Genomic DNA, 26674 nt, shown 5'->3' on the forward strand with positions numbered 1-26674 from the left:
AGCATATTCTGATGATACATGTGCAAGGACACTGGGGAGTTCAAATTAAATATAAATACTGGCATGCTAATGACCCTGTTTCTAGATGAATAATATCTGCAGTCTCCACGCTTCTCCACCAGTCATGGGTTGATGTTGCTATGGTCCTGCGGGCCAAATGAAGGAAATACAAACCAACCATTTTCTTATCTTGACGTTAAAGTGCTGTTCTCACAACAAAGGGACACCGGTGGCGAGCTGTGTGTGGATGTGTGGAACTCCGTCTGGACAGATGTGGATGGCCGTGTCCATTAGAGGGGGTTAAGGCCTCTAGGACACTGTTTGCAATTTACATAATGAATACTGGACATAGTAAGCTTTTGAAATCCATTTTTTTTTTACAATTTCAAGTGACAAATCAATATTTAAAGATCCTCCTGAGACCCCACAACATTTTGCTGTTGAGGCTTCAGTGATTCTCAAGTGGGTCACTGGGTCTCAAGTGGGTCAAGGGGTCTCGGACCTCCCCAGACCCCCGTACTTCACACCCTAGCTGTTGAGAGATCGCCTTTAGAACTGTCTCACTTTTCATATATTTACGCCCCGTGCCCACTACCTCCGTCCGTTGCGTGATCCCCATTGACTTTAATGGGGACGGACGCGCAATGCATTGTGGATCCGTCCGTTCCGTTGGAGCCTTCGGCTCAGTCAAGAAGTTGAAAAATGCCTCTGCAAAGACTACTCCCCCATCAGTCAGCCACGCCTTCCCACGTGCGTTGACTGACGGAGGTAGTGGGCACGGGGCGTAAGGATCTGGCCATGGTGGGTAGATGGATAGGTACTGTAGACATACTGACATGCTAGCTAGGTAGAAAGATAGATGATTAGATGAATAGATTGTTTTCATATATGTACTACTTCCTGCCTACAGGTACATAACTTCCTTGGAGACGGGCAGCCAACCGGTTACCGACATCTTCCACTTTGTTGTTTACGACGGTGACAACAATCGCCTCGACAAACAGATGTGCACCATCACCATAACCTCCACCATAAGAACAACTCCAAAGGTTACAGTACGCGGCGGCATCAAGGTACACACCCATACACACGCACTCAAAGTTATAATCTTACCCAGCAGGGCCTAATCGTTGAATATGTTCAGTTGTAAATTCATGACTTAATTATTTGTTTGTTCATGTTTCTTTTCCTTCTCCATCCCAGGTTGACAAAGGGGGGCGGGTCCAGCTCTCCACCAATCAAATAATTGTATCAGACCTGAACACATCCAGGAAGGAGCTTCTGCTCTGGCTGGTGACCCCGCCCAAATATGGCTTCATCGAGAGGAAAAGTCATACTGAGGGTGTGTTTGTGTGTGTGTCTGTGCATGTGTGTGTGTATGCGTGTATGCGTGTGTCTGTTCATAGTGGAAATGGATTGTTTTATTGTTGTATCAACATATTGGGGTAAGTAGTATACTGTATAATATACAGTATACTACTTACAGATATACTACTTACAGATATGCTACTTATAGATATACAGGGTATATCTATTACTATTGGCGATGCTTTTCGGAAACGTAATGTGTACTGCTATGACGTGTGGATGGTGAAGCTACATCTGATCAGCGATTTATTTAATATCCGAATTTGAGGGTTAGGCATCCCGGACACCTATAGTACCATAGTATATGGCTACAAGGTGTGGCGTATTTCATGTACAATATTGCTATTACGCTGCAAAGTTAACAAAAAAGTTTCACAAAGTTGCTGGGGGCCATAACCATGGCAACCATTTCATCTGAAACTGTGGGTTCACTGGCTCTTTAAATTGTACTGGTATTATTAAGTACTTATATCTGTACTCTGTATCGGTTATTTGGGTAGTACCCAAATGTATGTTTTTGACCTAGTATGAATGTATATATTATAATTGTATATGTATACTTATTAGGACCCCAGTAATGACCCTGTCTTATCAGATTCAAATACAAAATAATGTGTGATTTAAAATACAATATCCTATATTTGACACATGTAATATCCTCCTCCCTCCACCAGGAGGCGCAGAAGGCTCCAGGGTCATCACTCCTGACCAGCCCTTCTCCCTGGAGGACCTGGCCTCTGACCTCATCTTCTACGTCCAGGAGGCCGGGGGTGACTCCCAGCAGGACCTCTTCAGCCTCTACGTCAGCGACGGACACCGCCAGACAGAGGCCTTCAACGTAGAGATACATATCCAGGTATTAGGATTATCTCCTATATTAACAGTCTGTCAGGATTATCTCTGATTATAGCAGTCTGTCAGGATTATCTCTGATAATAACAGTACATTTTAAGAGTAAAGGGTATCTCTCCTAGCAGAGTAGCCAGGCCATCGCCCCAGTGGTGTCAGTCAGCAGCGTGGTGGTGGAGGAGAACTCGGGCGTGGTGCTCACCAACACCTCGCTTAGTGTCCTCGACCTAGACACCCCCCTCAACGAGATCATGATCACCCTGGACACCAAGCCTGCTCATGGTGACACAAGCACACACACACACACACACACACACACACACACACACACACACACACACACACACACACACACACACACACGCATATACACACACACAATCTAACTCACACATACACACACACACACACACACACACACACACATACACATACACACTCACAAACACACGCGCTGATGTGTGTGTTGTGATGTGATATCATATTCTATAATATAATAATCTATATTTCCTTACAGGCAAACTGCGGAGGCGTCAGTTCTACTCGCAGCCCCTGAGCAGTGGGCGTGTCCTGTCGGTCGGCTCCTCCTTCTCCTACCAGGACGTCCTGGACATGCTAGTGGTCTACACCCCTGACGGGGTCGGAGCTAGCGACCGGCTGGAGTTCACGCTCACCGACGGCGTGCACACGCACAGCGGTGCCCTGGACTTCACCGTGACGGCCCGGCACCGCGAGGGCCCGCGCATGACCGTCAACAGAGGCCTTCAGCTTGCCGCAGGTGAGCAGACCCAGATACATGAACATAAACCTTACATGGACTGTGTTATACTATATTTCTCTAGCATATCTCTAGCATCTAGCATATATTCTAGCGTGTTGCAGTGACTGCGACTGGATGCCTGGACTCTCCTTATGGTTAACCGGCCAGCACCCTATGACCCATTTAAAATGTTTTGTCTGTATAATGTATATGTTTGTAATGTCAATTATGGCACCGATTGCACTCCTGATCATTCCTGGAAGGGATGATCAAGAGTTTTCGACTTACGGTATAGGCTGCAGTATGACTTTTACAGAATTTGAGAAAATAAAAAAACGTTACGGAAACAATAGGACCAAGCAGCTTCAATGCTCAACCCCCTAATAAGATACGATAAGAACCTTATTTCATCCATACATGGGAAATTAACTTGTTAACTGACATCAGCCGATGGAATATGGGATGATCAGGAGTCAAGATTTCTTCGTTGCTAGTTAAGAGAGTTTTTTCTTGCCCTCTGAGTGCCTAGGGTTAGGAGGGGGTCATAAATATATACGGCCTGTTAAGCCCTTTATTTATATTTATTTTATATCATCTTATTTATGTATGTATTGTTGGATACCTTATGCACTTTATTATATTATTGCATATTTCATATTCCATGGGCTGTTCTAACAAGTTAATTTCCCATGTATGGATGAAATAAGGTTCTTATCGTATCTTATTAGGGGACCGAGCAGCAAAGCTGCTTGGTCCTATTGTTTCTGTAACGTTTTTTTCTCAAATTCTGTAAAAGTCATACTGCAGCCTATGCCGTAAGTCGAAAACTCTTGAAATGTTCAGGTATGGTTAGGTTACCAATAACCTAGCCTGGCTGGCTAATGCCAGACCTCATCTCAATCTATATTGAGAAGAGGTCTGGGAACCACAAATTCATTTTCTCGTATTTGATGTGTGGTATACGACTGCCTGGAGCCGTTCATGGGCGCTACGAATGTCTATCATGTGAGTCTGTACGTAAAATTCGATGAGGAAGAAGACGATGGGTGTGTCGAATAGACGTCGTCATCATCTTGCCGTCCCTCCCCGTTCTGTGATTGGTTCCCTATCTCAGGCGAAAATCGGATCCATGGAATCCAGGCTGCCTAGCAGCGCAAAATGAAATTGTGCGAAAGGCAGCATGGGTATACCCAGGCTACCAATAAGCCTCACTACCCATAAACCCAAATGTGTGGTCCTGCACCCAAAGGTGGCGCTATTGTAAAAAATCAGGAATTAGGCTTATTTGTTCTCACCAGATTGACCTGGACTCAAAATTCTTTCATAATATTAATCTCTGGAATTAGATGCATCTATAAAACCCTGGCCTTCTGCTCTAAAAATGTTTACTTTTCCCACAATTTCATAGAAAAGCCAAACGTCCACAGTCTAAACCCATTTTGCCTATATGACCAGTTTGTTATTGTACAACTACAATATGGCTATCATTAATTGGATACCATTAACAGTGCACATTTTCAGATCTTTACTCTTTTAAGAAAGCCCTTAATTCTCTTGTGAAATGTGTGCCTGGAGTTTTCTTGATGTGTGCTTATCAATAGACATTTTCACAGTGTGAATGAGGCATCATGCAGTTCAGGAATGTCAGTGGCTCAATGGGATAATCCCTTGTACTGGTGATCCTTAGGTTGAGAGTTTGGATCCTGATTAGAGCATGCTGAACATGAAATTCTGTCATTGCCACTCAATTACGAAACATAACATTGAACAGCACGAGCCCGGCCCGACCCGATACATTAACTGTAATTATGAGCCCGAGCCCGATTTCAACCCGACATTTTTTTTAATACATAATGTAACTTTGTACACATTTGTTAGTAGGCCTACTCGGCGAAATATATATGTAAGGGATAATGTATAGAACGCCGGTCATTATCGGGAAAATAAGCCCCGACAGGGCGAACAGCACATCGACGCGCAGCGAAGGTGTCTTGCTTCGCCCTGAAGGGGCTTATTTTCGATAATGACCGGCGACGTTCTATACATTATCCCGCTTATTTCATGGCTACTTGCCAAAACGAAAAAATAACTTCACATGGTGTGTCTTTTTACAATTTATTCGTTACCAGCATTCGTAGTGTTGATCAGCAGAGAAATAATTTGTCCGCAAAGACAGTGACGTCACTTACGCCTCGTTTCCACATTTGTATGTTTTTTGTATCCGTGCTTCCGTAAATTTACGGAAGGAGTCGCTAGTGTTTTACGTACGGACATGAATTTATTTACGGACAAAAGATGGGGGAGCGTATGATAATGGCCGTTTTTAGGAGACCGGTACTTTGGAAATTGAGGATCGACAGAGATAAAAACAAAACCAACCAGCCTTGGAAAGAGATCGGCGAGGAGTTTGGCCTGCAAGGTACTTACAAGTTTTGTGAAAACATAAAAACTTTCATACGGTATCTCCGTAAAACGACGGCGAAAGTGAAACTTTTTGAACGTATGTTACGGACACACTGGACAGAAATTTTACAGAGGGGAGGAGTCTCGTTGGAAAATCGGACATTACGGAGAATCACATTGGAATGAATGGACTTTCGGTCGGAGACGGTTGGATCGCATACGAGAATGTACGTATGTGGAAACGAGGCGTTACGCTTCCCACGTCCGTCAGTCAACGGACGTGGGAAGGCGTGGCTGACGGATGGGGGAGTAGTCTTTGCAGAGGCATCCGTCAGCCAATCAAATCGCTTCGCCGGGTTCTTCCCGCTTCTTCCTGCTTGTTGCGATGCAAGATGACCCGCTTTCCCGCTTTCCAGTATCGTCAGAGCCCGAGTCGCGTCACAGTGCTTGCATTTGCATATGCGATCTGATTGGATGACGGATCCGTCGCTGCCGAAAAAGTTTAACATTTTTCCACTTTTTGACGGAGCCAAAGGCTCCAACGGAACGGACTGATCCACAATGCATTGCGCGTCCGTCCCCATTCAAAGTCAATGGGGATCAGTCAACGGACGGAGGTAGTGGGCACGAGGCGTTATGCCTCGTGCCCACTACCTCCGTCCACTGGATCCGTGCGCTGAAGGCTCCGTCAAAAAGTTGACAATTTTTAAACTTTTTCGGCAGCGACGGATTCGTCATCCAATCAGAACACATATGCAAATTTAAGCACTGTGACACTACTCGGAGTCTGACGACCCTGGAAACCACCCCCATCCGTCAGCCACGCCTTCTGAGTCCTTTGACTGACGATGCAGTGGGCACGAGGCTTTAGCAACGCAAGACGCTGGGGTTGACAAGTCACCGGACTACTACCCATTCAAGTGAACGGAGCATTCCACGGCATTGAGAAGACCCGTGTAACAAAGGCCTATAATATTTCTGTTTATGGCATAGATTTCTCCTCAGATTAGGCCAATAAACCAATGATAAAAATAAAAATAAAAACGCTTGATCAAAGGCCCGGCCCGACCCGGCCCGAGGATAGTGGTGGGAATATCGGCCCGACCCGGCCTGCGGGTCGGGTTGGGCTCGGGCTCGGGCAGAGAATCTAAACTCTAGTGCTTATCAATAGACAATTTCACCATGTGAATGAGGCTGCAGTTCAGGTTTATAAGTGGCTCAATAGGATAATGCCTTGTACAGGTGGTCCTTAGGTTGAGAGTTTGAATCTCGATTAGAGCATTATGAACAAGCTGAACATGACATTCGGCCATTGCTCTGCAGCTCACCTGAAAGCCGAGGCACAATATTGCATTAAGTGGAACATCTTTCCTTCATAATTGTATGTCATTTTTATATATCTTCAATTGGTGTGTTCTTGACTTTTAATTTTGCTCGGACCCCGTTAATCAACCACTTGCGGTTATATTCTTATCTTTAAGACTGTAACGTAGATGAAGAGCTATACAAATACATTTGAATTGAATTTAATATATATCGAGAGGATTCTGATAAGCTTTTTACTTCTTGAACAGCATGCAGTAGTTCTGTTACACTTTGTCTTTCTATGCTACATGCGGTGATATATACACACATAGACTTGAACTTGGTTGTCCGTCGAGAATCTGATTTATTTTAAATGTACTCGTCTTATGGTTGAATTTACATACCTGTGACTTCTTCAGTTGACCAAAACCCTGTGAATACTATAATGAGTAGGTTAAACCCTCAACTGGATAAGGAGCGTAACCTGCCTACCGTTTAACCCGGTCTCCCTGGTACTACTAAGGTCTGCTTTCAGAGTGTGGTTTATTTCAGAGGGTATGATATATCTATTATATATTTTAGGGTCTGCATCTAAGATCACTGAGCAGAACCTTAAGGGGTCTGACATTGACTCGGACCCCCTGAAGCTCTCCTACATACTGACCTCCGACCCTGCCGCTGGGACCCTCCTGCTCAACAAAAAGAAGCTCTCAGCCAAAGGCCCCACTCACAGCTTCACACAGGAAGACGTCAACAAAGGTGGGTTCAATACTTCCTGTCGGCTCATGTGTCCATAACTTACATACATGGAGATAGCATAGGTTGGGGTCATCCCTATGTTCCCCGGGTCCTATGTTCCCCGCCTGGTCTCATACAAAGAGGGGAACATAGGACCGGACCCGGGGAACATAGGACCGGACCCGGGGAACATAGGACCCGGGGAACATAGGACCCGGGGAACATAGGACCCGGGGAACATAGACACGCTCCCCATAGGTTTAGCTTTTTTTGGCTTAGCATTTATTTAATTAATGTAGATCTAACTGTGAAGTATTGCTTTCTGTCTGGTAGTGCTGATAGACAAATTAGTTATAGATAAGATAACAGAGATATCGATTTGTAGCTTTACATTAGCCACCATGGATATGGCTAGCCCAGAGAATTCTTGTACTTGCTTTCTGTAGTGTTCCGCTGGGTTCTATGCAGTACTACTGGACGGGTATTTAAGTAGTGCTGGGTTCAATGCAGTACTACCGGACGGGTATTTCAGTAGTATTGGTTCTATAAAGTACTTCTGGATGCAGTCTCACAGGGTATGGTAGTTGTGTGTGTGTGTGTGTGGGTACTAAGAGTTGTTTCCTCTCAGGGCGGCTGCAGTTCAGCCACAGCCGGGAGGAGAAGGGAGGAAGTCTGTCCTTTAAGTTCAACCTGGTGGACCCCGAGGGGAACAAACTGATCGACCAGTCATTCTTCATCAGTGTCCTGGGTATGTTGTTCTTACTGCACCTCTACCTCTATGTTCATAGGCCCTCCATTATAGGCCTTCTATCATCCAACCATCTTGTATCCATCCATCCATCTTTTTGCCTCTCTCTTTCTTCCCATCTCTTTCTCCACATGAACGTCCTGATCTCATTGTTCTATCGCTCTATGCATTCTCTTTCTTCAGCGTTTGGTTATAACCTCAGGCTACCTTGTGGCCAATCGTTTTCTAGAAGCACCGAGGTTCTAGCAATTTATTACATTTCTGGAGCTTCATTTCCTTCTCTCTCCTCCCTCGTCTCATCATTCTCTTCCCTTCTGCTCTGCCTTCTGGCCTCTCCTCTCCTCGTCCCTCCCCTCCTCTCCCCTCCTCCCTCCTGGCGATGTCCTTCTAAATGGTATTGTTGGGTGTTCTGACCTCTCTTCTCCCAGTGGACCGACTGCCCCCTGTGGTGGAGGTGAACAAGGGCCTGGTCCTGGACGAGAACAGCCGAAAGAAACTGACCACCCTGCAGCTGTCTGCCAGCGACCAGGACAGCGAGCCGTCCGAGCTGCTGTTCACCGTCACCAAGCAGCTCGACCTGGGCCACCTGGAGCACGTCGCTAACCCAGGTAACTACGATGCTAATGCTTATGTTAACCCAGCTACACCTGCCAACAGTAGATAGGTACACATGCATTTGCTGACCACGGCACTTTGGATTGGAAAAATGTTTCCTGTAATTGTTTTTCAAAGAATTTCGGGAGATTATGATTCCCTATCAGATACCATGCTAACGCTAACCCAGGTTCCCATGCTAAAAGTAGCTAGGTACACATGCTAAGGCTAACCAAGGTACACGTTAGTTAGGTGCACATCTAACTCTTTTCTCTGTCTCTCTACCACCTCCCCGTCCCAACAGGGAGTAGTATCAGTAGTTTCTCCCAGGCTGACCTGGTGTCTCGGAGTGTCCAGTATGTCCACACCAGTGAAGAAGAGAAACACTCTGACCAGTTCACCTTCAGCGTGTCGGATGGACAGAACGAGGTCACACATATATCCAAACACAGATACACACACACACACACACACACACACACACACACACACACACACACACACACACACACACACACACACACACACACACACACACACACACACACACACAAACAGATACACGTATCTATGTGTGTTTCTGAGTTTGTATGTTGTTTTGTTTCGGACCCCAGGTTGCCCAGACGTTCTTCATCACCATCAGGCCGGTGGATGACTCGTTGCCATGGCTACAGGTCCCTGGCATGCGCGTCCAGGAAGGGGTCAGGAAAACCATCACTGAGTTTGAACTCAAGGCTACTGATGCTGACACTGAGGTAACAATGGTTAACTTCTCTCTCTCTCTCTCTCTCTCTCGCTCTCTCTCTCTCTCTCTCTCTCTCTCTCTCTCTCTCTCTCTCTCTCTCTCTCTCTCTCTCTCTCTCTCTCTCTCTCTCTCTCTCTCAATCTCACTTACAAACTAACTCACTTTAACTCTCTCACTCACTTACACTTTCTCCCTCATTTTCACCTTCTGTCTATCTCTCTCTCTCTCTCTCTCTCTGTCCATAGTCTGTTGTGTGTAAAGTCTCTCTCTCTCTCTATAGGCCGAGTCCATAGTGTTTAAAGTCTCTCTCTCTCTCCCTCTCTCTCTCTCTCTCTCTCTAGGCAGAGTCCATAGTGGGAATTCTCTCTCTCTCTCTAGGCTGAGTCCATACTGTGTAAAGTCTCTCTCTCTCTCTGGGCTGAGTCCATACTGTGTAAAGTCTCTCTATCTCGTTCTCTCTCCAGGCAGAGTCCATAGTGTTCACGGTGGTCCAGCCACCCCGCCACGGCTCCATCGAGCGGACGGCGAGCGGCCAGGTGTACCGGCGGACCAGCAGCTTCAGCATGGAGGACGTGTTCCAGAACCGGATCAGCTACAACCACGACGGCTCCAACTCACTGAAGGACCGCTTCTCCTTCACCGTGTCCGACGGGACCAACCTGCTCTTCATGGTGGAGGAGGGGGGCAAGGAGGTACGGCTGTGTGCGTTCTTCAGAGCCATCGGTCCATTCTTTAGAGAACCCTGGTGGGTCATGTGATGGATGACATGTGATTGTATGTCTTTTGATCTTGTCATGCCGTCCATACAGGTGGTGACTGCCGCACCCCAGAAGTTCAAGGTGGACATTCTCCCAGTGGACGACGGGACGCCGCGCATCGTCACCAACCTGGGCCTGCAGTGGCTTGAATACATGGACAACAAGGTAGGGCCCTGCTGGCCTCTAGGAGCCCATACTGGCCCTTTACTAGCATACTTCTAGCCCTCTACTAGTCCTATACCGGTCCCCTGCTAGCCTTTAGTCGATGGACAACAAGGTAGGGCCCTACTTGCCCCTAGTGGCCTATACCGGCCCTCTACTAGCACACTACTAGCCCTCTCCTAATCCTATACCAGTCCTCTACCAGCTGGAGTACATGAACAACAAGGTAGGGCCCTACTGGCCCCTAGTGGCTCATACCGGCCCTCTGATAGCACAATACTTGCCGTCTACTAGCCGTCTACAAACCCTTTTTTAACCCTCTACTAACCCCCTACAAGCCCACTTCTAGCCTTCTACTAGCCCTCTAATAACCCTCTGTTCTCCCGCTAATAGTCCTCTACTGTCCCTCTACTAGCCCTCTAATAGCCCTAGCCCAATACCACTGTGACTAAGATGTTATTTTTATACAAGACGGGACATTAGTTGACGGGTGACTGCTGGCCTCCCCTGTGGCTGCGGAGGGAAGAGTGAAGGCAGAGCCACACAGACTTTACATCAGATATCATTTGTCGTTGTTTTTAGTTTTTACATCTGCCCATAGTGGCTGGAGAACCTCAGTATAGCCTCTTTGCCATGTTTAACAGCCTTGTTGTTGAGTTGCACCTTGAAGACAAACAACAACACCCTCCCCCCCTCCCCGCCAGGCCACCAACCTGATCACAAAGAAGACCCTACTGACCCTTGACCCCGACACAGAGGATGGTCAGCTGGTCTACGAGGTCACCACCGGGCCCAAACACGGATTCCTGGAGAACAAACTAAAACCTGGCAACCCGATCACCAGCTTCAATCAAGGTACCCAATCACCATCCCCACATCAGCACCCTGGTACCAACCCCTATTGGACAGCAGAGGAAGCTGGCAGCATTGTTAACTCTAGTGAAGAGAGTGTTTGACTCCCAGCCAAAAGCTTCTGGGTTTAAACTCCAACATCTGCAGTCTACATGTAGGGAGCCTTGTATCAGACATCGTAACCCCTCCCCGCCCACTATTTATTGAAGTGCACCTAGATTCACTTTGGATCAAAGGATTTGCTTGATTACACCTTTTTTACAGAAATGTAAATATAATAACATTGGTAAAAGGAAAACAGCATTGAAATGTAGCGACGCAAAAGTGTAGTTGCAAGTTCTTTCAATGCGACTGTGTAAATCTAAAATAATACTGTACTGTTATTATTGTCAGCGAGGACTCCCTGTATATATGACGGTCCTCCTAACCTTCGACAACCATTCACCCCATAGAGCCTAACAGAACAGATTTCCCATTCATTTTCCCATGTCATTGACTTCTCGTAAAATCGTTATCTAAACTGTTTTAAACCTGTAAACAAGCCAATCGTTCGTCAAGGTAGTTGTGGCCATAAAACATTTGGTTCGGGCCAAACAATTATTTGGAAAACGGAAGAAAAGGCCAAGGTACAAGACTATGTACATTATTTTTGTGAACTAAGGAAGGAACTACTCAGCCCATAAACCATTGCTGTGTTGTGTTACACTTTAGGGATTATGGGTAGTGTAGTGGTTTCAAATGAATAAAATGTGTTTTTCCAAAAAAATGAGGATCCCACTTTAACTTGTGGCTTCTGCAGGAGCATATACCATCCATTCACAATGTAACGGCGTGTGGTAAGTATACTTTGGATAGTTACGACATTTTGGCATTTGATCAAAACCTCTATGGAGAATATTAATGTTTTTTTTACATCCATAACCACAATAATGCGCTCTATTGACTCGAAATCCGTAGGAACCCTATTGCAATCATTAGTATTATTATTATCATTATTAGGGGTCCTACGGAATCCGTAGGAACCCTATTTTAATCGTTAGTATTATTAGGGTCCTACGAAATCCGTAGGAAACCTATTGTAATCATTAGTATTATATTAGGGGTCCTACGAAATCCGTAGGAACCCTATTCTAATCGTTAGTATTATTATTAAGGGTCCGAGCAGTGAAGCTGCTTGGTAGGACTCGTGAAATGAGTGAGGGATAACAAGGATGGGCCAGAATGAACTATAGGTGGCGCTATAACAAGCCTTTGAAGTGCAACATACTCAACGGGCTGCAATTTCCACTAGGAAAGTGCAATATGTATGAAACTTGTTATACTGTACATCCACCATTCGTCATGATGAACAACTTTCATAGTCTGACCCATATGGTCAGAACATTATAATGCAATGGCTACAACTCGACCAAACACCCACACATTAACTGCTTTGGTGCGGAAAGTGGTAAAAGCTGCAAACTCGGCACACATATACTAGGTGACTATGGGACTACATGGTGTGAAAGGCATGCGTCAAGACACGCAATGCCATTGCGTCAAAAACACGTAGGTTCAGCTGTCGAATATGGCTACAAAGGGTAGATTCAATAGTATACCCATGCCAAATTTCAAGTCGATATCTGAAAATAAAAATTGGATGCATTTGTTTGAAGTTGCCTTTCTGAACCCCGGCCTCTCTACAATGGAGGCTTGGCCTTAAAGTGGTACACACATAATTTTGCAAACATCCGTTTGACAGTGGATTTGACGCAGTATGCTTTAGAAACATTGTTGGTGATTATTTTGATATGTTAACTTCCAGTAAATCAGTTTTTAAGGCATACCAATGCCATATTACCATACCGAACAAGCTCACCATACCTCCACGCACGGAAGACGTCTATTTCTCAAAATATACTCTAATCTGCCCTCGGCAGTCTATGGTCATACTGTCAGTCATATGGTCATACTGTCGGTCACACAGGCATTCCGATTCCGATTCAGCTTTATTGGCCAGGTTTGCGCAACAAACAAGGAATTTGACTGGATTTTGACCCTTTGCTTTCAAAGTAAAACACTCAAAACTTATCCTATTGTTAAGATATTAAAAAAAAATCACAAAAATGAAAGAAGAGTACAAAATATAAATATAATATTAAGTATACAGTATAACAATACAATATAATATACTCATTTGCAAAAAAGAATATACAATAACAATTTCAGAGAGGGAAGAAATGGTCAAAGATTTAAGAATTCAATATAAATATAAATACAGTGCAAGGCAGTTCAGTGCAATGGCAATATATTAATAACAACATTATTGTTTTTGAAAAATTGAAATATGCATGAGGTCGATGCAGAACAGTGTTGATAGACCTTGTTCAGTGAGATGGTGGGGGCTATTTCTGAGCGTTCAACAGATTGACTGCTTGGGGAAAGAAGCTGACTTTGTTTCGGCTGGTTTTGGCAAACAGTGCCCTGTATCACCTACCAGAGGGAAAGATGTTTGTGACCAGGATGTGAGGGATCTAGGCCGGGCGATTTTTGCTGCCCTTTTCCTGACCCTGGACTGGTACAGATCCTCGATGGTGGGAAGGTCAGCTGCAATGATACTCTCGGCAGCCCGTATTGTCCGTTGCAGTCTGGCCCGGTCCCGTTTGGTGGCTGACCAAAACCAGACAGTGATCGAGGTGCAGATGACAGACTGAATGATGGCTGAGTAGAAGGTTGTCAGCAGCTCTTTAGGCAGATTAAACTTCCTTTGTTGTCACAGGAAGTATAACCTCTGCTGGGCCTTTTTCTGGACAGAGTAAATGTGGGGACACCATTTTAGGTCCTGTGAAATGGTTGTTCCAAGGAACCTAAAGGAATCCACAGTGGACGCTGTGTCGTTCTGGATGGTGAGTGGGGGGGACTTCTCCGAAAGTCCACTGTCATCTCCACAGTCTTCTTGTGGTTTAACACCAGGTGGTGCTGACTGCACCATTGGACCAGCTGTTCCACCTCCTGTCTTTAAGCAGACTCATCACCATCCTGGATCAAATCAATGACGGCGGTGCCATCTGCAAACTTCAGGAGTTTAACGGACGGGTTCTTTGAGGTGCAGTCATTAGTGTAGATGGAGAAGAACAGCGGGGAGAGGACACACCCCTGTGGGGCGCCAGTGCTGATGGACCGGGCTTTGGATGAGATGCTACCCAGTCGGACATGCTGCTGCCCGTCAATCAGGAAGCTGATGATCCACTGGTGGTGACAGGCACTGCGAACTGGGTGAGGTTCTGATGTAGGATTTCAGGGATGATGGTGTTGAACGCCGAGCTGAAGTCCACAAACAGGATCATGGCATACGTCCCTTGGTAGTCAAGGTGGTGCAGTATGTATTGCAGTCCCATGATGACAGCATCATCCGCCAACCTGTTTGCCCTGTAGGCAAACTGCAGGGGGTCCAGCAGGGGTTCTATTATGTCCTTCAGGTGGCTTAGAACCAGTCTTTCAAAGGATTTCATGACCACAGACGTCAGGAAGCAACAGGCCTGTAGTCAATTAGTAGTCAATTAGTCCTGTGATGGAGGGTTTTTTGGGGACTGTTATGACGGTGGGGCATTTTAAGCCGAAGGGCACTTCACGCAGCTCCAGGGACCTGTTAGAGAACCGCATTAGGATGGGCGCCAGCTGTTCCAGCACATTTATATGCTCCAGTCTCTGCTGGGCATCCCACTGGCCACTGACGATGATGATGATGATGATGATGATGAAATACTTTATTGTCATTGCCGGAGCAGTGAAATTATTACCAGTTACATTCCTTCCAAGAAACAAAAAAGACAGTGTGGGGGGACAGGACGGAGAGACTGTCGGGGCGCATGCGCTCCCTCATTAGATAAGAAAAGGTAAACAGGAGGGTAAACGAGGGAAAGTTTACCCTCTTTACAGTCCTGCACTGCCATACTGCACCCCAGCCGGAAAGAGAGGCGTCTGTCTCTACAACCTCCCGAAGGCACTGCCCAGACACCCTGACCATCTAGTGTCTCTGCAACTTCGGGTCCAAGTGGAGACCATTCACCCAGATCTGAAGGGGACGCAACTTCAGAAGGCCTAGTGGGACCACCATGGATGCTGAGGTCAGCATACCTATAAGTCGAAGGAAGAGACTGTATTCCAGGAACTTCCCCCGCCTGAAGCGCTGTAGCAGCTGCAGAATGGTTGCTTTGGAGAGAGGCAGACTCGCATGGCCACCAAGTTGAGCACCAGCCCCAGATAGCTCACAACAGACATGGTGTAAGGTTGCTCTTGGTGGAAATAACCAACCAGTCGTCCAGGTATGGCAGTATCGCCATACCTGTGGCCTGTAATGGTGACAGGGCTGCTGCTACACACTGTGTAAATATACGCGGCACCAGAGACACCCCGAACGGAAGAACCCTGAACTGTTACCCCTTGCCCGGAAGAGCAAAGCGGAGGAACCGCCTGTGAGGTTGGGTAATAGGGACGTGAAAGTAAGCGTCTTTCATGTCTATTGACATGAACCAGTCCCCCTGGACATGTCTATTGACATGAACCAGTCCCCCCCACATGCTGTGCAACACGCAGCATGTGGAAGGGAAGAACCTTGAGGAACTGATTCAGCCCTCTCAAGGGCTGAATCAGCCATCCTTCTTCGGTACCAGAAAATAGATTGAGTAAAACCCATCGAGCTGCTCTTGTGGTTCTACTACTTCGATGGCACCCTTCCCAAGGAGAGTAGCTACTTCCTGTCTCAGGACCAGGGATCTGTCGGGATTGTTGAGCTCAGTAACTTTGATCCCACTGAAAGTTGGTGGCCGGCGTCGGAATTGGAGTGTGTACCCGTTGGATAGCGTGGACACTATCCAAGGGTCTGTGGTCTGCTCTTCCCAGTAGCTCAGGTGCTGCTGAGAAACGCGTCCGACGACCGGTTCTTGAACTGGGGCCGAGGGCAGCGCGCATCGGCCCTCAGAGCCTCGTCTGGGGAGACAACCATGGATGCTATAGCAGGCTTGATCGGGGCTAAACGGTCCAAGCCATAAGTATCAGCGTTGTCCATAGTTGCCAGAACTGTGCTATCACTAGTGTGAAGGGAGAAGCCCTTGATTCTGGCCAGCATCTATGAAGCTCTGCGATGTACAGCTCAGAGGGGGGCAGAGAGAAAATGGAAGGTTGAGCGGCCTGCGGAAAGAAGGCATTCGCAGGTGTGGATGAAACAGGGGCTTCATCTAACCCAGTGGTTTTCAAACTGTGAGGCGCGCCTCACAGTTTGAAGAGGGGGCTCACTCTCTCATACTTGAAAACCCCTGATCTAACCCCAGACTTGCCAGGGCCATACGCACGGCTGGTTTAACAGTGATGCAGCCGGACACTGACCCTCTAGCCGAGGCGCCCAGAGGCCCTTGAGAAAAAGCCTGAGAGGCAAGGGACGCTTCCTCGTCGACCCCTTCTTTCTCCTCTGTATAGAGACTACAGGACACAGCTGTGCACAGCATGTCATCCACTGGGTAATTAGGTTGTGCAGCCGCAGGGGCCACGGCTGGTACAGCCTGAGCTGGTTGTAGGTTTTGCAGGAGAGCTTTAATCTGAGCAACCTCATCTGAAAGTGTATCCACTTGGTTTGCACAATTGTCAACCCTATGGGACTTCCCGGGGGGTCCCCCAGCTGCCGAGACACGGTGTCTGGTGCCACTAGGACCAACACCTTAAGGGGGCATCCCTGGTCCGCCCTCCACCTCCGCCAACCTAGCTGGCCTCAGTGCATGAGGCATGAAACTACAGTTGATGCATGGATTATCTGACACTGCTTCCCTCAGGTGCTCAACCCCGACGCGCCTGAAAAACAGTGCGCTAGGAAAATACAGTGACGGCGACTTTTGGAACCCCAGGCCACTCACTGGCGATCAAATCAAAGTACGCAACCGGCTAAATCAATACAGTGACGGCGGCTTGGACCCCAAGCCGCGCACTGGCGAGCATACAAATGAGCTACTGGGCTTAGGCGAAAGCACACGAGAAACGGTGCGAGACCTAAAGAGTAGCACAGCGACTGAAAAATTAGACGCTGACTGATGCTCTATGCAAATTAAAGTAAAGGTGGAAAGGTGATATCAGCTGCCGCGCTAGCTGACGGCTACATGTAGCCTACACACTTTACTCACCCCTGCCGCAGCGGAAATCAAACTAATTGCAAGTCGCAGCGTTTGATGGACAAAGTCAAATCGAGGCACAAACCCTTGGGTTACAAGGCTACTTGCGACAAGCTAATATGGTATTTTTACAACGAACAATGTTTGTGTGTCCTGCTAGTCCGCTACCGCAAGAAGATAGAAGAAACATATCCTCGGGTGACTTCCGGAATATATAGACATTCTCGGGTCACCCAGGTGTCACAGGTGACTTTGTTGGTATAATTACTCTACCTGCGCATGCGCGAGATGAAACATCCAGTGCTAAAGCACTGCCTCTGGCGGTCAGTAGGAATGAAATAGAACAACACTTTTCCTGGGATTTGGGGTGTTGTTTTGGGTCTCAGGTGCTCCCACCCGCACACAAACTTTGAAAAGAGTCTGTACATAATTTTTTAGAGTGAGATATGCATTTCTGAAAGTACCCCGCCTACAGTTAGGTCCGGTGGGGGTACGTCTCGGCGGCAATCCGGCAGCTCCGGCGCTGGGAGCACGGCGGCAAGTCTGGCCGCTCAGCTCCCGGAGTACAATCCCTTTCTCCTCCATTTCGCAATTCATTGACTTCGGAGAGTCAAGGCAAAAGTTACTTTCCCTCAATTCCTCTCAACCATGGCCAAGATATATCCCACTACGAGTCTTTACTTGTTGTAAAGTGCCAGAGACGTCAGGCGCAGTCTTTATGTTTCATAATATCATCCGAGGCGCACATAGCTTCTGGCCGTGATATTAGATATAATTAGAGATGTCCCGATCTCATTTTTTAGCTCCCGATCCGATTCCGATATTTTCATGTTGCTCCCGATCTGATCCCGATATTTCCCGATACTGGATTTTCGATACTGATTTCCGATATCACTTTTTGTGTTGACAAACAACATTTAATTTCCTGTACATTAAGAAATAGACAGGCATCCAAGCTGCGCTCAATAGCTTTTATTCTCTCACGTTAACATAACATAACATAAGCATTACTTGTAAACATAACATAAAGTAAAGTTTTCGTTACTTAACTTATTTGAGGCAACAAGTTTCCACCCTTTTTTCAAGTAAGCTTATTATTTTTTACAATGTGGGTGGGTAATAACAGTGTAATAGAGCTTCTTATTTCCTCCATCTTAATCTACTGCACTGACTTCTTCAGTTCAGTGCAGGTTTTGTTTAATGAAAACCAACATCTGCACCATCTCGGCTGACAACCGGTTCCTTTTCTCATCAAGGACATTCGCACTGCACTAAACAGTCTCTCACTGTCCACTGATGTACAAGGTGCACAAAGAAGCTTTGTGGCTGTATCAGCCAGTGCGGGTCGCTGTGTAGCATGTGCCCGCCAGTAGTGTAGAGGATTCTCTGACCTTGGGATGGTTGGTTCAGCCAGCATTGAGAAGAGCTGTGGAATAATCCATAATAATGTAAGGTTTAGAAGTTAAATATTTGAAAGTTATAGAATAAATTAATATCATTTATATTGGAGTTAATTTTTCTAGAAATGTACTCACAATGTTTAGTCAGTTAATCATTTACATATTTATGTCACACAATTATTACTTACATATTTACATGTTTACATATTTAACACAGTCAGGATATTCTGTTGAATCTGCCTCTCTGATTCCCTCACGTTTACCTCAGTCTTAATTCTAGCTTCTGATTGGTTAGTTCAGTCACGTGATGGGTCCGAACAAGGAAGTGTTTGAAAATAGTTTTGCGTCAAAGCCGATAACGGCCCACCACTAATATATATATATATATATATATATGTAGTGAGTGTAACATAATTCACCTACAGTATTTTGTTATGTTGTTCTTTCCACTGTGTTAGGCATGTCGTTTACTGTCTTGGTGGTTCAGGGATCGCTGTCCCTTTAAGGATTACGAGCGTCTCATGACGTCAGAGCCCGATGCGGGATTCGTTTACTTGCAGCACGTTTTGATTTCCTGCTTTCTCTAACTCAATAAACGAGTCACACAACTGTGTGCTCAACGTGCAAAATTGTATCTCTCATTCAACGCAATTTCCACATATATATATATTAGGGCTGTAACGATACACAAACTCACGATTCGGTTTGTATCACGATTTTTGACCCACGGTTCGATACATCCCACGATTTTTTGAAATTTAAAAAGCATTTTATTTAAACAACACTTATATACCAATTAACTTAATGTAACATTTAATAACAAATAATTTGGAACACTGAACAGATTTGAACAGAAAGAATACTATTAAAGTATAGCTAAATGAATAAAGAAATAACGTGTGGGAGGATGCTTTTTTCAACAGTTTGGTTGGTTTAGTCAAATATCCTTATTAGCACTACTTATTAGGCTATGTAACTTAAATAATGACATAATCAGGCCGTATAAAATGTAACATGTTTAATAGCCTAACTTTCAATAGATGGAGAAAAACCTGAAGGTCATGAACGTCGCAATAACGAGGCGTTACGAGTAGCATATGTGTGTGCGCCAGAATGGCAATGTGCGTATGCGTGTGTGAGTGACGTCAGCGAGTGAGTGGACGAGCGAGGAGAGCGAGCGGTAGCGCGTGTGTCTAGTGAAGAAGCGAACGAGTCCGGTAGAATAAAGTACCCATCCTGTCAATAATCGGTGGCCGCTTCATTCCGACCTATAAGCAGACAAACTGCCAGTCAAATCACACAAAACAATAGAGACAGGATCACACAGGCCCCCTCTGGATAAATGTCGTTCATATCGCATATGAGCACTTCGACGGCTGTGGAGAAATGCGATCCTCCGTAGCCACGGAGGATTGCAGTCTCATACTTACGGCATCGAAAGGAGGGGGCGCTGTCAGCAGACTATTATCTAGACAAATTATTAGCAAATTTCAATCGGACAATTTGACCGCAGAGTTAGAAAGGGCGTATCGCGCTTCTGCCTTCTCACACCGCGAGACAGGATCGTGGCTTTGAGTATCGCGATTTTCGGTTTGATACGCGTATCGTTACAGTCCTAATATATATATATAGAAAAAATATGAATAGATAAATATGTATCGGCCATGAAATTGAATGAGGTCGGCCGATCCCGATTTACCTTAAAAACCCAGTATCGGGCCCGATCCGATCCGGGGATCGGGATCGGGACATCCCTAGATATAATATTATATAAATACCCATATATAATATTATTATTATCATATTATATGATATAGATATAGAGCTCCAGGAGTCCGCAAACGGCAACTATCCCTTCTCCTCCATGCTGTGATTCAGTCTGACAGCTCATTGGTCAATGGGCAGCAGCTCATTTGCATTAAAGCTACAGACACCAGAAACAGTGCATTCTGAAGGGACTGAAACAGAGGGGTATAGCGGTATTTTTTTTCCCAAAAGCTATTTCCAGCAAACAGCTTCAAAAACATGTTTTCTGGAACTCAAATAATATGTTTACTTGTTGGGACAACACCATAATATGTCTCCTTTAAAACTGTTATTCTACATATGTTAAGTATTCTCTACTAGACTTATTTTGTCTTCTGTGTACGTGTGATGCTCTGTTGTTCCCTAGCCGACGTGAACCTCGGTCTGGTCCGCTACGTTATGCACCAGGAGAACCTTCAGGAGACCTCAGACAACTTCAAGTTCCTTGTGAAGGACAGCAAGCCCAACGAGGTCCGGGACAACGTCTTCCACATCCAGTGGTCTCTCATCAGCTTCCAACATAAGAGGTGCGTCAGGCTGGTCTGCTGGTGAATAAAAAGTTTAATGTGTGTAAGAACGGGTGAAAGTGTTGATGAATGGTTGAATGCGCTGCTGATGGGATGGGGCAGGTCATCAGGCCGATAGAAGGGTCGTGGTGTATTTGAGGCAGCAACTGTTGCTGCCAAGCTAGTCGTTGCCTTACCAATTTGTGAATGAATGAATGGCTGATTAAGGAGGTAGACGTGAATGTGTGAATAGTTGTATGCGTGACAGAGTTGAGAATGGTCGGGTGAGCCCCCCGCCGGACACCCTTGACAGGTGGGTGGGTCATAAATACATATGGTACCATGGAGCAAACACTTTGGCCGTCACTCGCTGCCATGGAGAGGCTTCCTAGTTAAACCCACAGAGGATGCTCCTTCACAGCTACAACGTCAGCGAGAAGGCGAACACGGTGTCTGTGACGGTGAAGCGGAGCGGGAACCTTAACCAGTACGCCATTGTGCTGTGTCGCACGGAGCCCGGCAGCGCCACCTCCAGCTCCTCCCTGGGGCAGCGGCCCGGCCAGCTGGACTATGTGGAGTATGCTGGACAGGTAACCATGACAATGACCACTGCTTTGTGATGCATCTCGCTAGCATACATTCTGAAAAGGAGTGTTTAGGTTCTATCCTAGTGAGGCGGCCCGCTAACGACATTGAATATGGATAACCAGTGTTGACCGTGCCTACTCCAGGTACAGTTTGATGAGCGAGAGGACACAAAGGTGTGCACCATCATCATCAACGACGACCAGGTGTTCGAGGGTGTGGAGAGCTTCCATGTGGAGCTGAGCATGCCCGTCTATGCCCTCCTGGGGGCCGACATGCGCTCCGTGGTCAACATCAATGACACGGAGGACGAGCCCATGCTGCAGTTCGACAAGAAGACCTACCACGTCAACGAGAGCGCCGGCCTGGTCCACATTCCCGTGGAGAGGAAAGGTACTCACAACCTCATCTTCCTCCTTGCTCCTGGTTCGCCTCTCCCTCTTATGCCTGTTAATCCTCCTCTCCCTGCTCCTATCTCTGCTTCTACTCCATTTAATCTTCCTATACCCCTAATCCTGTTGAAATGTCAAGGATTATTCCACTAGGTGAACAAGGCCCATGACTCTGCTCTACTTCCTGTGTCCCCTCCTGGCAGGCGACCTGTCCAGTACGGTGTCAGCATTGTGCCACACGGTGTCCCGCACGGCGCAAGGCAGCAGCCTGCACTCGCTGGGTTCTGGGTCGGACTACAAGAGCCGGGGGAAGGGCGGGGACCAGCGTGTGGTGCTGGGCCCCGGGGTCTCCATGACCTCCTGCGACTTGCAGCTGGTGGACGACTCGGAGTACGAGCTGTCGGAGGAATTCCAGCTGGTGCTGTCAGACCCCTCGGATAACGCCCGCATGGGGGACATCACGGTGGCCAAGGTGGTCATCGACGGGCCAAACGATGCCTCCACCGTCACCCTGGGCAACGCCACCTTCACCTTCAGCGAAGACATCGGTAGGAACGCCTCTACGCCGACTTGGTTTGATTTGGTTTTGGTTTAATTTAGTTTAGTTTGGTTTAGTTTAGTTGCTTAGTTTACTTTTGTTTAGTTGGTCATAACGTTGTTGTTTTTTCACTTTAGTTTAGTTAGGTGTAGTTTAGTTGAATTACAGTGTGGTTATTTAGTCACAGTTTGAACATTTGAAAATGTATCCAGCTATCACTGTAGCTAAAACTCAAGCAACTACAGTGTTTCCCCCAGTACTGTGTTGTGAAGGCGGCCGCCTTAACAACAATAGGGCCCCGCCTTGACTACCAATGTATATTAAAAAAAATATATATAGTATATACTGTATATATATTTTTGGAATAAATATTTTTTAATTGTTATGCATTAACAAAGTAGAAAACTCTCGTAGGGAAAGAAAACATACTTCCATCAGGTGTAAAAAATAAAGATCAATAATGCATCAGTAATACTGTTACAACAATGGTCGTGCCATAAGGCTTTTTGAATGGAATTTAAACGGAGACCCCGAACCCCCCCCTGCACCTTGACCACCTGGACTAAGATATTTTCTGGGGGAAACACTTCACTAGGGGCCGTCAGTTATATTTGAGTGAGACTAGTTAAGCCGTGAATCGAGAAGTGAACCTCCAGGACAGCAGGTCTTTGAAGGGGTGATGTCATGCTTTTTCGACTTTGCCCTTTTCCCTTTGTTATATGACATATGTACACATCTGCTAAACTAGAATAATCTAAGTCGTGCCAGGGGGAATATTCACGCCCACCGAGAACATCCCTCAATAAGTGCGTGAAACAGCTTGATTGCACTCAAACTTTACTTCCGTAACAGTGTGACGTCAGACTGTGCAGTGGGGGGTGCTGAAGTGCATAAGTCCCGCCTCCTGGCTATGTGTTTACACATAGCCAGTGGTAAACACATGCAGTGTTTACCACTTCTCGTTTGACCAATCACAATAGAGTGGGCGTGCTGACCAATCACAGCAGACTGGGCTACTCGGGAGGTGGGCCTTATAGCGACATGATAGCAACGCTGAAATTTGTTCTGCAGAAATGAACCCTGTGAGAATAATGAGGGGTATTTCTAACATACCAGCATGTAACCCCACTCTAGTAGTACCGTCAAATGCAATTATTAACCCTAAAAAAGCATGATATAGGATCTTTAAATCTGAGAGCCTGATCTTGCCTTCCAACAGGTACCATCGAGATCCCGGTGATCCGGCACGGCAGTGACCTGACGACCGTGACGTCTGTGTGGTGTGCCACCCGCCTTTCCGACCCCCCCTCTGCCACCCCTGGGCTCGACTACATCCCCAGCTCCAAGAAGGTGGAGTTCAAACCTGGCACAACACAAGAGGTACGAGTTTCTAGCTAAGTCATCAACACCATCACCATTTCTCTACGAATATATAATGATATAAGATGAAAGATCTTTGATCGACTGCAGTTGGGGAATGAGCTGATCTTAGCAAGGCACTTCTTGAAGTTGTAGTCACAATCCCTTTTTCGCCTTAATGCACCTCATTGAGCACAGCAGCCCTCATCCTGCCTGCTCTGAATGAGGAGCTAACTGAATGTACTGTGTGTATTTGAGCAATCAGCTGTTGCTGACAGGCTAGTTGTTGCCTCACCACATTGTCATTGGTGGTCAGAGTGAATGGGTGAATAAGGAGGTAGATTTGAATGTGTGAATGGTTGTATGTGTGGCAAAGTTGAGAATGGTTGGATGACTCCCTGCTAGTTGTCTCAATCCGCCGGACCACCTTGACAGGGTGCGGTGAGCTGAACTCACAAGGACCTGAAGGGGGCCATATAGTGCCTCTGTTTATCCTGCTTCTGTCCCCAGACGTGCAGTCTGACTATCATGGACGACCTGCAGAGCCCCACTATCGAGGGCCCCGAGTCCTTCGTGGTGTTCCTCAGCTCCCCCCAGGGGGCCGTTCTGCTGGAGCCCTATGAGGCCGACGTCGTCATCACCGACACCTTCCAGGACAGTGTGTACCGCACACACTCACACACATAAACACACACACACACACACACACACACACACACACACACACACACACACACACACACACGCACACACACACACACACACACACACACATACCTTCCAGGACAGTGTGTACCAAACACACACATAAACACACCGCAAAGACAGTATGTACCACTACACACATTCACACACACCTTCTGGGACAGTATGTATTAAACTTGATAAGCTACCATGACCTCTCTGGTGACTCACTGGTTTTTGCTTGGCTGACACTGGTGCAATGTGATTTGCCTCCAGTTCCCAGCATGCAGTTTGAGAAGAGTGCGTACAAGGTGAAGGAGAAGGAGGGAGTTCTCCACGTCCCTGTGCTGCGGACGGGAGACCTGTCCTCCGTCTCCTCGGTCCGCTGCTTCACCCGCATGCTCAGCGCTCTGGTCATGGACGACTTCACCGAGAGGAGGAACGCAGACGAGTCTCGCATCACCTTCCTCAAAGGAGAGAAGGTAAGATCCTCCTCGCCGCCTGCCTGAGAGGAAGGCTGTTAAAGGGCGCCAAGAAGGTTCAAAACAAACATTTGACACAGAATTATAACAGCAACATCATCAAGTTAACATAATATCAATTAACTAAAATCTATTTTTTTATCATGAGCTTTAAGTCATTCCCAAAAAAAGGAAAAGATGTCCAGGCACCTCACTCTAACCCTAACTCTGAGACTGGTAATAGGGCTTGGACATCAGAATTAGGGCTGGGATAAACGATTATTTTTAAAACGATTAATCTAGCGATTATTTTTCGATGCATCGATTAATCTAACGATTCATTTTTTCAGTCAGATTCGATTTCGATTCGATTATCTCCCCATTAATTGACTAATAGCAATTTTACATATCTGAATGAAAAAAACATGAATTCCTTAACATTGCAATACATGTTTATTGCCTTTAAATTCCAAAATAAAAGTGCAAAGTAATGCATTCTTTGAATACTACGGTGCTCGCTCGGTCATCTGCAGCTGCTCCCGGGTGGCGCCTCTTCAGGTGCTGGTGCATTGCCGTGGTGTTAGAATGGAAAGCCATCTCCGTTTTGCAAAGACGACATATCACGGAATCGTTTCCTTTTATATTAAAGAATTCCCATACTATAGAGGAACGAGTGCGTGGCGCCTTGCAGTTATGAAAGTCTGAGGAGTCAATCGCGTTGCTACTATGCTCCGGCGCCGCCATCTTTGTTTTGGGTTTTTCGAATCGACGCGCATTTTTCGCGTTGACGTAATTTGTGCATCGACATCATCGATTAAGTCGACGCGTTGTCCCAGCCTTAATCAGAATGCATCATGTAACTTTTTGTGGTCACATCATGGCGACAAATAATTTCGAGATGAATTACTAAACAATGACCAAAACACCATCACCACAAACAATAATAATCTTATTCTCCTTTACTTCCAACATGCTGGTGGTCGTTGAGATGAGCCGTCACTATGTACAAGCCCTACATCATATGTTTAGATGTTAGCCATGGTTTAATCAGACCTATCACCTCCCCCAGGTAAAGAACTGCACGGTGCGTGTCAGCGATGACTCTGTGTTCGAGCCTGAAGAGGACTTCCAGCTGCACCTGGGCTCTCCAATCAGCGAGCACTGGAGCACGGCCATGGTGGGGGCCAGGGACCTGGCCACAGTCACCATTACCAACGAGGAAGACGGTCAGTCTCAGGCTCCGCCCCTCCTGTCAGGTGATACTCCTATGACCTGCGATGACCTCTGACCTCAGACCCTGTCTCCTCCTCAGCTCCCACCATTGAGTTCCAGCAGGTGTCCTATCAGGTGCGGGAGCCGCCCGGCCCAGACGGCGTCGAGGTGCTCAGCGTCAAGGTGCATCGTCACGGCGACCTGGACCGTACCTCCAAGATCCGCTGCAGCACACGGGATGGCTCGGCCCAGTCCGGCCTGGACTACAACCCCAAGAGCCGCGTGCTCAAGTTCACCCCCGGTGCGTTCATC

At 46.6% G+C, this 26674-nt stretch overlaps 1 protein-coding gene across 2 annotated transcripts in view; it reads left to right on the forward strand.

The window, feature by feature from the left end:
* fras1 (Fraser extracellular matrix complex subunit 1) overlaps positions 1-26674 on the forward strand; it is a 159418-nt gene that overhangs the window by 118990 nt on the left and 13754 nt on the right. The window contains exons 39-60 of one of the 2 annotated variants that reach the window (XM_030358483.1): positions 911-1073; positions 1204-1342; positions 2043-2224; positions 2343-2499; positions 2735-2995; positions 7268-7444; positions 8052-8171; positions 8600-8779; positions 9070-9194; positions 9380-9520; positions 9975-10202; positions 10320-10433; positions 11135-11285; positions 20993-21152; positions 21553-21721; positions 21863-22109; positions 22312-22656; positions 23866-24026; positions 24516-24663; positions 24966-25171; positions 26220-26376; positions 26463-26663. In XM_030358483.1, the coding sequence (XP_030214343.1) occupies positions 911-1073; positions 1204-1342; positions 2043-2224; positions 2343-2499; positions 2735-2995; positions 7268-7444; positions 8052-8171; positions 8600-8779; positions 9070-9194; positions 9380-9520; positions 9975-10202; positions 10320-10433; positions 11135-11285; positions 20993-21152; positions 21553-21721; positions 21863-22109; positions 22312-22656; positions 23866-24026; positions 24516-24663; positions 24966-25171; positions 26220-26376; positions 26463-26663 (3932 nt within the window). The remainder of the gene's footprint in view (positions 1-910; positions 1074-1203; positions 1343-2042; positions 2225-2342; positions 2500-2734; positions 2996-7267; positions 7445-8051; positions 8172-8599; positions 8780-9069; positions 9195-9379; positions 9521-9974; positions 10203-10319; positions 10434-11134; positions 11286-20992; positions 21153-21552; positions 21722-21862; positions 22110-22311; positions 22657-23865; positions 24027-24515; positions 24664-24965; positions 25172-26219; positions 26377-26462; positions 26664-26674) is intronic. The other variant, XM_030358484.1, reaches the window with a different exon arrangement.

Source organism: Gadus morhua, chromosome 6 (assembly GCF_902167405.1).
Source record: "Gadus morhua chromosome 6, gadMor3.0, whole genome shotgun sequence".
Taxonomy (NCBI): Eukaryota; Metazoa; Chordata; class Actinopteri; order Gadiformes; family Gadidae; genus Gadus; species Gadus morhua.